The 12,311-nt window shown below is 48.6% G+C and overlaps 1 protein-coding gene across 2 annotated transcripts in view; it reads right to left on the bottom strand.

Annotated features, from left to right (window-relative positions):
• NAA25 (N-alpha-acetyltransferase 25, NatB auxiliary subunit) overlaps positions 1-12,311 on the bottom strand; it is a 561,072-nt gene that overhangs the window by 70,239 nt on the left and 478,522 nt on the right. For both annotated transcript variants that reach the window (XM_069214819.1, XM_069214820.1), the window contains exon 22: positions 2,267-2,377. In XM_069214819.1, coding sequence (XP_069070920.1) covers positions 2,267-2,377 — 111 coding nt within the window. The remainder of the gene's footprint in view (positions 1-2,266; positions 2,378-12,311) is intronic.

Genomic DNA, 12,311 nt, shown 5'->3' with positions numbered 1-12,311 from the left:
TTGCTAGGTGACCAATCCCCTTTCAGGGCTATTTAGGGTCTCTCTCTTCGGTGGGTCCTCAGATTCAGCTTGCGAAATTCCAGCAGGATTCCTCTGCAACCTCTATTTTGACTTCTGGCCACTGGAACTGCGACTGGACCCTCCAGGAACCGACAACGCTGCAATCCACAAAGAAGACTCTCTTGCAACTTTGTTTCCACAGCCCCTGACAGTTTTGCAACATTTCCTTGGCTGTGCATTCCCAGATGAAAGCAACTGTTCAGCCTGCACAAGAAGGAGTAGGAATCTCCCTTGGAGTGAAGGAGTCACTCCCCTGCATCCACAGGCACCTGCTTCAACGACAACTGGCTGTGTGGGTCTCCTCTCATCCTGAGCTGCTTGGATCCTGCATCACAGATGGTGGCCCGGAGTAGTCCTCTTGGGAATCTCTGCCAGCTGTCCAACTTCGGTGGAGGTAAGTCTTTGCCTTCCCACGCAGAACAGTACCATGTGCACCATGACTCCTGCAGCTGCCAAGGTTTGTTTGCATGATGATTAGGTGAAGTGTAGCTCCAGTCCCCAGCACTCCTTCCTGCGAGACACAGCAGTGTTGCGTGGGTTCCTTCTGCAACTTCTGTTTTCGCGTCCTGTGGGACTCCTGTGGGTGCTGCTTCTGTTCCTGTGGGTCCTATGTATCGCTGATGGTCTCCTGTGACTCCCCCTCCTGAGTGGAGTCCACATGCGCCTTGCTGGTCCCAGGCAGCACCACTTTTACACTAACCCCAAGTTTGCCTTTACCAAGGTTTGTTGGTGGAATTGCTGCACCTGCAATCTTCACTCCAGCGTGGGACATCTTCTGCATCCATCAGGAACTCTTCTCCGGTTCCAGGGCTGCAGTGCTGACCTGTGATTCCTCAACGTCGACCAACTCTTGCAAGTACAGCTGGGTGGGTAGTAGCTCCTACCCTGGACTTCACTGTGACTTTTGGACTTGGTCCCCTCTCTCCCTCTCCACAGGTCTTCTTCTCCAGGAATCCCATTTTTTTAGTATATTGTTTGGGCTCCCTGTAGGGTCACTATTGGTTATTACTATTTGTGCTGTTTTCTTACCTTTTCTATGCCTATTTCTGATTACTAGTGTACATATTTGGTGTGTCTACCTTCCTCCTAAGGGAGTATTGCTTTTTAGGAATTTTGGTATTGGGCCACTAAAATAAAGTACCTTTATTTTTGTAACAGTGTGTGGTTTCTTTCATGTGAATAAGTGCTGTGTGACTACAGTGGTATTGCATGACTCCTAGATAAGCCTTGGCTGATCATCCACAGCTACCTCTAGAGAGCCTGGCTTCTAGACACTGCCTACACTTCGCTAAGAGGGTAAATCTGGATCTGGTATGAGATTTAAGTACCTTAGGTACCCACCACACACCATGCCTGATTCCTACAGATTGAATTTGGAATAGTAAAGCTAACACACCTTCTCAAAAAAAATATCTGCACTTTCCCCATTTTTGGAGGGATTGGATTTAGACTAGTAAGGCTAACCCACGTACTCTTTAAAGAAATATCTGCAGTTTCCCCATTGTTGGTGAGACTGAAGTTTGACCATTGACCCCCAAATATTTTCCTGTCTGTGCAAATTATGTTAGAACAGTAAACTGGGTAACCCCAAAATTAAGCATGTCCCCCACTTATTTTTACCTTTGAGTTACGTTAACAAAAAGTACACCCACATTTTATTTTAGAATTGAAAATGTAATTTTTTTTGTTGTTTTTCTGTTTTTACATGTTTTATATTTACTTTATTAAAGAATGAGGAAAAAAGGCTTCAGCAATGGTGGGGGAATTAAGGGTGGGAAACATACATCAGTCACATATTGGATATAGAGCACCACTAATTTGTTGACAATCTCTTCTCCAAAAAACAGTGAGTTACAGATATTTACCACACAATTTTAAGAGGTCTGTTAATTTAAAAACTTAATTATCTACACATGCTAGTACCCTTTTTCTGTTCGTTCTTTTCTGTAAATTTGATTTGGAGGTTGCAGAACACTACCACAACAACTTGATACCCCAGAGAGGCAGAGGTGGAGGCTGGGGGTGAGATAAGAAATTAAGGGATGTTTAGAACCCTGAGCAGCCAAGTAATTAAAATATCTGACACACATCAGCAGCATATTCCATATACAGTGCTGCAAATTTGTTTAACAAACAGCGAGTCATATTCACTACAACATTTTAACAGATGTTATTTTATTTACTTAATCATCTATGGATTGCTTACCAGAGTCGTGCTAGTATCCTTTTTCTTTTTCTTCTTTTTTTGTAAATTGGATTTGAGAGGTCGAAGAACACTACAACAATAACTTGATACCCAGAGTGCAAATGACACAGACTGAAAAGAAAAAGACACTTGTCAAAAAAAAGATCACATCTTAGAACAGGAAATGCTTTAACACCATCAAGATCACCATATAACCACACTGCCTCATCTTCAGATACAACAATTAATAAAACATTGATAAAGACTTTGACATGGTGTTACTGGCTTCATAGGACATGGAAAGTAAGATACCCATTTACAACTCAAGCTGGCCTTTAGTACTTATAAATCCCTTCTTAATTTGATCACCATCAGTGGCATAATAGACCATAATTATAGCAAACTGTTTCCTTCATGCATCGCCGCACCTCACCTACACCACAAACGCAGTTTTAAAGGAACAAAGGAGACTCGTTCTGCCTGCACCTCTCTTAGCCCAGAGGATGGCAGAGCTGCTGTCATCCCTCATGTTAATTATAGGAAAGTGCCCCTTTTCGCAAGGTTACCCCTCACCCCCAAACACACACACACCTTTTGCCTGATAGCGATGCCAACTTGACAGTGTGTGCTGGGATCCTGCTAACCAGATCCCAGCACCAGTTATTTTCCCCAAAAATGGTACCATTGTTCCCACAATTGGTACACCCCTGGCACACAGTTAACCCCCTTCTAAAAGGTACCCATGGTACTAAGGGCCCTGTGGCCAGGAAAGGTCCCCAAGGGCTGCAGAATGTATTATGCCACCCTGGGGGACCCCTCACTAAGCACATGCACACTGCAGTTCCAGCTTCTGTGTGCTGGTGGGGAGAATAAAGGCTAAGTCAACATGCCACCCCTCATGTGAGGTCACCAGGAATCTGACGAGCTAGGTTGAGGGGAGCCCTTAAATCCTGGATTTAGGGGTGCTACAGGGGTCAGAGGGCAATAACCCTATTGGTCCCTGTCCTCCAAACCAAGATGGAGGATATTGCAATGCAGAGGAGTCCTGCTGGAATCTTGCACGTCGAATTCGAGGACCTACCCAAGAGGGAGACCCGAAATAGCCCAGGAATGGTGACTGGTCACCTAGCAGGGTGACCACCTATCAGGAGGGGGCTGTGACGTCACCTGGCCACTCAGTTGACCCAGGGGCCTCTGCCCACCTTGGATTCAAGATGGCAGAATCAAGTGGCCACCTGGCAGAGCTCTGGGAACCTCCAAGGAGCTGGGAAGGTCATTCCCCTGTTCTTTGTGTGGTTTCGTGCCAGAGTGAGAGCAGCGGGCAAGGGTAAACTGGTTTATGCAAGCAGGGCGCCAAATGTGCTCTTCAAAGCATTCTGGTAATGCTCAGGAGTACCCCCCACCCTAGCCCAGAAACATATTTCGAAAGGAGAAGTTGTAACACCTCTCCTCTACAGGAAATTCTTTGTTCTGCCTTCTCCTGCCCAAGTTAAGATAGCAGCAGGAGGGAAGAACAGTGCCTGGGGTCAGCAGCAGCACAGGCATGCCCTCAAACCCTGCAAGGCTGCAGAGGCAGACAGGGGGATCCTCTAGGGAATCCGACGGCACGCGCAAGTGTAGTGCTCAGCAAAACTTCCGGATTCCAAGCTGATGCCAGGAAATTCTAAGGTAAAGAATCTGCAGCTAGAAGTCTACCAGATAGCTTTGTGTGTCCGCTCTGGCGTTCGAAGAACCTTTCAGATTCTGAATAACCAGGGACCTGCCCTGCTGGTCCAGCCATGTCCAGAGACGCAGGGGGCCTCTTGACAGAGTCCACAACCCCACTCTGCCCTGTTTGCACATGGCTTGAGTTTTTCAGTGAACACCTGACCCAGCTTCCCTTGATGGAAGACAAAGGCTTTCAATGCTAGTCGGATCGCTCTAAGATCCAGCAAGTTGATGGAAAATCTGGATTCTGTCGGAGACCAGAGTTCTGTGATCACCACCTCTCCCAGATGGCTGCTGTACCCCAGGAGTGACACATCTGTCGCTACTGTCAGATCTGGCTCGGGAAGGAGAGGAGTCTGCCTCTGACCCAATCCCCATTCGTTTGCCACCACTGATGCCGTACCCACTGGAACTTCAGTTCCCATTGCAGAGCCTGCATTGCCATCTTGCATGTGTCACTAACAGGATCGCAGGAGTCCATGAGGTCCAACAGCCTCAGTCATTCTCACCAAAATCCAGGATACAGACTGAAACATCGGTAGCATAGCCTGAATATTCTGGACGTGTTGCTGAAGAGGATAAGCCCGAAACCGCATTGTGTCCAGAACAGCTCCAATGAAAGGCATCATCTGAGATGCAGTCAGATGCGACTTCAGCACGTTTATAGTGAACCTCTGCAAATGCAGGATGTTAACTGTAGTCTGGAGGTGGGAGACAGCCTTCAACAGCAATTCATTGAGATAGGGGAAGACTGGCATCCCTGATCTCCATAAAAGAGCTGCGACCAGCATCACCACCTTGGTGAACAAACGATGGGCGGTGGTAAGGCCAAAGGGGATTATGGTCAACTGAAAGTGCTTATGGCTTACCATAAACCGCAGGTAATGTCTGTGGGCAAGTAGGACGGGAAAATGGAAACAAGCGTGGTGCAAGTCCAATACCACCATCTGGTCTCCTTGGTCCAGGGCAGCCAAGACCAGAGCCAATATGAGCACCTTGAATTTCTTTTTGAGGAAGAGGTTGAGGGTCTGTAGCTCTAAGATAGGGTGAAGTTCTTTTTGTGATTCAGAAAGTAGTGGGAATAGCAACCACTGCCTACTTCGGACGCTAAAACCCTCCATATGGATCCCTTGGCCAAGAGAGCTGTGACTTCCTCGTGGAGCAAGGACATATGATCCTCAGTCAGCTGGTTGTGAGATGGAAGCATAGGGGAGGATTCGAAGGGGAGGGAGTAGCCCCTCGGAATAATCTGTAAGACCCACCTGTCCGATGTTATGGACTGGTAGTGGTGGATATGATGGCTGATTCTGCCACCAACTCGACGTCTATGATCTTGTAGGGCAAGATTAGGAGGGTGTAGGGGCTGTGGTAGCCGCACTGGGAAGGGGGGGCAAGAGTGGGTGGCTGTAGCATACCTCTGGCTACCTGTCCCACGGGGTTGGCATGGACCACACCCTTGCATAGGCTAGGAAGCTTGCGCAGGAAAGTGGCTGGAATAGGATTGGCGCAGTTGAACACCCCTTCCATAACCACGAAAGGGGCAAAAAGCAGACTGGGGATGAAGTGGTGCAGATGGGAGGTCCAAGGACCTGAGTCCTTAAAGCGATCCAGCGCAGAGTCTGCCTTGATTCCTAAGAGATGACTGCCAAAGGGCAGGTCCATGAGGGAAGCCTGTACATCCCCTGAAAAGCCAGATGTTCTCAGCCAGGCATGGCGACTGAGCACCACAGTCATGGAAACTGCTCTGCTCAACATGTCAGTCTTGTCTAAACCACAACGAATTGTGAACTTTGTTGCTTCTGTCCTGTCCTTGGCTGCTTGGGAGATAAAGGCCTAGCTGCCTCCAGAACCTGTGGCAGCACTTGCGCAACCGTATCCCATGAAGTGTGGGAATAGCCGCCCAATAAGCAGGTGGCTTTCACTGACCGCAATGCGAGGCTGGTGGAAGAGAGCATCTCCTTTCCGAAGCTATCCAGTCTCTTGGATTCCTTGTCCGGGGCAGCAGCAGGGAACATGCCATGGGATAGAGGTTTAGACCAGCAAGCTCTCTAGGGAGGGTTGTTGGGTGAGGAAGTTTGGGGTCAGAGAAGCGGGGCAGTGTCAGCAGGGAACTGTCTTATTCACAGGAGCCCCTGTGCTGGGTTTGGACCAGGTACCCAGTAGGACATCTGTTAGTGCTTCATTGAAAGGAAGCAGGGGTTCGGAAGAGGGAGCTCCCAGCTGTAGCACTTCTGTCAAGATGATAGTCTTGACTTCCACTGAGGGCAACTCGAGGTCCAGGACATTAGCTGCCCCCTTCACCCACATAGCATATGTTGTTCCCTCCTCCATAGCTATGGTAGGGGAGAAAGTATGCCAGCATCTGGAGACCCTTTCAGTCGGCTGGCATCATCCATCACCTTCTAACTGGTATTTTAAAGGGTCCAGTGACCCCTTCCATTCTTTCCCAAGGCCTAGCTCTTCATAATAAGGCTCAGGTGCTGACCTAGAACACATGGGACCTTTTGGTGCCGGAATCCGTGTCAGTCGATTTTGTTCTGGCTCTATCTTGGATTTGGGGGATTCAAATAATCAGATCCACAGGGGCCCATCGGAGCCAGGGTATGAGCCACTGGCACGTAACCTGATGAGGCCCAAAGGCTGTGAAGGGGTTGGCCCACTCAAAAACATGGCACATGGCTTCGTAAAATTCTTCGCTCTGGCTCCAGGAAAAACAGGTCGGCGCAGTCGACCCTGTCAACGGCTCCGATGAACCATGCCTCCAATGCTGATGTTCCACTGTCATGGCGGGCGACAGATGATAAGATGAAGCATGCTTCGACTTCCTGTGCTTCTGTCCGTGTGTCCCAATGACCAAGTGGGACAAAGAGGACTTGGGGCTCCTGGAGCGGTTCTGTGACCTTACTCTCGACCAGGGCCGAGATCTCTGAGGAGTCACATGGCATTGGCTGCCAGGCAGCTAGGAGTTTAGGGTCCACACCCTCAAAGTCTTGTGCCATAGACCTGCAGTCCGAGTATGACTTGGAGTCATGGTCGCGCTTGAGACACCACAGACACACAAGGGTTGGCTCCGTAATAGACACAGCTTGGTGACGAGCACTACATAGTTAGCCACTCGGTGCATGATGGGATTTTCCTACGTTTAACATGAAGACTAAGAGGAAGTAGGAAGAAGGCTGGAACAAACATGTTTCAGTTCCAATTCCTTAAGGGAAGTGTCCATCGATATGGGCTGATCATTTTCACACCACAACTATGTTCCATGTTGATAAGGAGTGATTTCTTCTGGTATTACACATCTTTCTGGAGCCCTGCTTAATTAAATAATTTAGCTACTACTCCCTCAGATCTTTGCTAGACCTATACCAAGTCAACTGGAGACGCATTGCATATGGGTATTTAGGGAAGGAAGAAACAAGATATTTTAAATATTTTTTGATTTAGGTATATCATAATCCAATTCCAGTAATGGAATATTTAGGTGCCAAAATGGTAGATAATACACAGAATTTGAGTGTAGGAAGTTGTGCTCTTGTTGGCATGGTCAACCCCCGCCGTGCAGTGTAGCCATAACTGAGCATATGGTCTGGGAGTCTGGCATTAGAAACGCCACAGCTCCATAATGGCTCCACTGAATACTGAGAATTTTGGTATCAAACTTCTCAGCACAACAATCCCACACTGATGCCAGTGTGGGATTTATTGAAAAATGCATCCAGAGAGCATCTTAGAGAAGCCCCCTATATGTTAAACTGCTAGTGCAGGAATGACCAGTCTGTGCCAGCCTGCCACTTTCAGACACTTTTCTGACCACATGGGGTGAGAGCCTTTGTGCTGTCGGTGGCCAGAAACAAAGCCTGTCCTGAGTGGAGGTGCTTCACACCTCCTCCCTGCAGGAAATGTAACACCTGGCAGTGAGCCACAAAGGCCCAGGCCTCTTGTTACAGTGCTCCATGGCACCCCAGCTAGTTGAGAGTATCCGCCCCCAGGACAAAGCCCCTCTTTTGGCAGGAAAATTAGGGAAAACAAGGAGGAGTGACCACTGCAGCTAGGACCACCCCTAAGGTGTCCAGAGCTGAAGTGACCCTCCCCCTCCTTGGAAAATCCTCCATCTTGGTTTGGAGGACAGGGATCAATATGGTTAGGTCTGTTTCTTCCTCCCCAAAGGGAGTGGACACCGGAAGGGTGTAGCCACCCTCAGGGACAGTAGCCATTAGCTACTGCCCTCTGACCCCTGTAACGCTCCTAAATGCAGGATTTAGGGGCTCCTCTGAACCTAGCTTGTCAGATTCCTGGTAACCTCACAAGAAGAAAAGAGGACTGCTAAGCTGAACCCTCAGCAGAGGAGGAGGATGAAAACTGACTAGTCCCAGCCCTACCGGCCTGTCTCCTGATTCAAAAGCCCTGCAAAAGAAGGCAACGCGTTCTTCATGTCCAGTAACCTCTGCCAAGCTTCCAGAGGACTGTCTGCACCACCGGGGACCAATAACTCCCATGGACAGCAGCCCTCTCCAAGAAGAAACACCACCTAAGGACTCCAGACCCTCTTCGGATCTGCGATTCCTGTCCACTCTGCATCAGACACCCATGTCCCGGTGACCCAACTGACTACAGAGGATCCCCAGGTGATTCCGAGCAAGTGCCCACCTTGGGTTGGCCTCTTCTGTCCTCCACGACGAAGCATGCAGTGTGAATCCAGAGGACCCTCCTGAACTCGAAGGCATTGGACGAAGATACTGGATGCCTAAAGGTACACTGCACCCGCAGCCCCGTGGCCTAGGGGGTACCCGATCTCCTGTGCAGCAACGTTCAGCAGGCTGCCCTCCTACTTGTCCAGCCTGTGGTTTTTCACAGCCTGCAGCATCTAAGTGACCCCCGGGGTCACCTCATAGGAAAGGATTGGGATGCAGTGTTTGCTCCCTGCCGACCCTGAACCAATGAGGGTGTGTGTTAGGTGCTAACCTGTGTCCCGCCTGGTGCTCCTCTAAACCTCCCAGGTCTGCCCTCCGAAGAAGCGGGTACTTACCTGCAAGGAAGCCGGATTCAGGGTACCCTCAGTCTCCATAGGAGCCCATTGTAAAACCAGTAGCCACTTTGACCTCTGCACCCGACCAAGCCCCCTGTTGCTGGTTGTGGGTGTTTGGGGTTAACTTGAATCCCTGGCCGAAGGACATCCTAATCCCCGGAGACTGGAACTAGAAGTCTGGTACTTCCCTCTAAAACTGCACTTTCTTTTCTTCCCCCGGAACTGCTTCTGAAAATTGCACTCTGTCCACTTTTGAAATAGATTCTCTGTTTTCTTAAAAAACGTTTCACCTGCTAAAGTGAAACAGAGTTACACTGATGTCTATGCTGACTACTTACCTGCAACAGTATTTACTTTCAAACTGAACCTTGTGGTTCTAAGAAATAAATTAACAAAATATATTTTTCTATATAACAACAATTGGTCTGGAGTTAGACATTGAGTGTGTGCCTCATTTTTTGCCTTTGTATGTACAACAAATGCTTTGCACTACCCTCTGATAAGCCTAACTGCTCAACCACACTACCACAAAAGAGAGCATTAGTATTATCTACTTTAGCCTTTGTTAAGCCTCTGGCGAACCCCTGGACTCTGTGAACACTACATCTCATTTTGATATAGTATATACAGAGCCAGCTTCCTATAATGAGTGTTCCAGGCCTCATGCTATTTGATCTTCTCTCTTCAGGGGCGGCTACTCTGCTACGGTGGAGGAGAGTCACTCCGCCCTAGTCTCCCTCCTCTCCCACCAGCTGCAAATCTTTAATTATCGTTCCTTGTAAACAATGTTTATTAACATTATCTTGTAAAAGGGGCGGGCCAGGACGATGACAGGGACGGAATGGGAGTGTACAGCACTTCCCTCAGTGCGCATGTTATGTTTGGCCGGCTGTCTCAGTTGACCAAACACACAGCACTAGGCACTCTCCAAACCAACACTGCGTTGCCAGGTTGGAGACAGCAGGCAGAGACTCCCAATCCGTCTTGGAGCTCCCTGGATGGGCGCTCCGTCCTATCCTAACACTGCTTTCATGCTTCCAGCAGCATTAAGACTGGACACAGAGCCTTCAGTGGAGGACCGAGGAGCGGATCGGTGAGGCGAGAAAGGTATGTTTAAAATAAAATTAGTGTTTTTTTTTTTGTTGTCCTCCATGCTGCCCCTCACCTTTAACCTCCTGCAAGCCGCCACTGCCTCTCTCACCCTCTAAACAATAGTGACAAATGGAAATAGACTAGTAAAATCTTTATATACCAACGGTGGCCATGGGTATGTTTACATGTAATGTGGATAAAATTACATATGAAGCACCTGGACAATATACCTAGCAAGAGTCAATAATGGAATAAACAGTACCTATAGTTGGATAGGTATCCAGCACTGACTCATACAACCCTCCTCTGGAACTTACTGAGCTGAACCTAAATGTATCTGTAGTGACTGCCTTTGATCTGCTGGTGCTGATCACACTAAGGTATCATTCTGTTCATTGTTTATATTATATTGTTTTTGTGTTGAAATCAATTTTGCTTTAACCTGAATGGGCGGCTTAAAATCAATTTTCTCTAAAATTGGGATATTTAAGTCTCTCCAATTTTCTGTACTTCTGCATGATTTACCATGTAAATTTTGTTTGAAGATAATCGGAAGAGTAAATACATTATTGTTTATTGAAGACTCAGTTTATGTTGAGGAATAATTCCTTTTAAACAAATTCTAGCCCCGACTATGGCCCTCATTATGACATTGGTGGTAAATGGTGCTTACCGCCATGCTGACAGCCGCCAGCTTACCGCCGTGGTGGCGAATATCCGTTCACCATATTATGACACACACACACACACACCAATCCGACAGAATACAGCCACATACACACATCCGCCACACCAAAGGTGAATGTTAAACTGGCAGTCCCAAAACCCACACCGTTATGCCAACAGAACGCTCATCACATTATGACCCACAAATCACCACGGCGGACATTCAATGGCAGTAAACCATTGGTGGTACATACCGCAGCGCACAGAATGGACACCCACATACAAAACAACACTACATGGGACAATGCGAAAAACACACATCCGACACTCATACACACACCATACCCACAGCACTATAAAACACACACACAACCACAACCCTTTAAAAACAACTATTGCCACCACAAGACTGAGATGAAGAGCACAGAGACAACTAGACACACACACACCACTCATACCAACACACCCCTCGCGCACTCCACATCACACACCCCACCACATTAGCCAACACACCCTCGCCAACACAGATCACACAACAACCAAGGCACCCCTGTTCCACTGAGGAGGAGTTAAGGGTCATGGTGGAGGAAATTGTCAGGGTAGAGCCACAGCTCTTTGAAGCACAGGTGCAGCAGATATCAATAGCAAGGAAGAAGGAGCTATGGCGGAGAATCGTGGACAGGGTCAACGCCGTGGGACAGAACCCAAGAACAAGGGACGACATCAGGAAGAGGTGGAACGACCTACGGGGGACGGTACGTTTCATAGCAGCAAGAAAACAGCTTGCCTTACAGAGGACTGGCGGTGGACCCCCACCTCCTCCCCCACAACTCTCAGCATGGGAGGAGCAGGTACTGGCAATACTGCATCATGAGGGACTCACCGGAGGACTGGACACTGGTAAGTCAACTTTTAAAAAATGTCACCCCCCATAACTGCATGCCATCACCCACCCTCACCTCACTCCACCATCACATCTCACTAATCTCAATGCCAGGCCCTGCATGCTGTACCAATGCATGGAGTCCCCTCCCAGCCCTGCATGGACAACAATCAAAAAAGCATGCACAGCATTGGGGAAACTAACAATCACACAACACACCAACATACACAAGCAAAAGCTGGCAGGGGAACAACCACCATAAAGCTACAGAAATACACTTGAAGCACAATACATCATTTACATCCCCACAGGTACCACCACCCAATGTCACTGGTGAGGAGGTGTCACCACTACCCAGTCCCCCACAGAAGAGGCCCACAGTGATGACAGTAACTCTGGTCTTCTGAATCTGGACGATCTACCTGGCCCATCAGGGACCACTGGACAGCCGGTCACCCAAGCCCACTCACAGACCACCACAGAGCCTTCCCCATCAGGAATCAACACCACAGCAGCCACCCAGTGTACCCACACCTCTGTCCCCAGGACTTTTAAATCAGCAGTGTGTACATCTGTAAGGGACCCCAGGCCACACCTCGCCCCCAAGACAATCAGGGACCTGGGGTCAGTGGCAGTGGGCACACCATTCACGGGACAGAGGCACAGGCCAACAGGGACACTGGGAGGACTGC

This window comes from Pleurodeles waltl, chromosome 11 (assembly GCF_031143425.1).
Source record: "Pleurodeles waltl isolate 20211129_DDA chromosome 11, aPleWal1.hap1.20221129, whole genome shotgun sequence".
Taxonomy (NCBI): domain Eukaryota; kingdom Metazoa; phylum Chordata; class Amphibia; order Caudata; family Salamandridae; genus Pleurodeles; species Pleurodeles waltl.
This window is presented reverse-complemented; position numbering and strand designations above follow the sequence as displayed.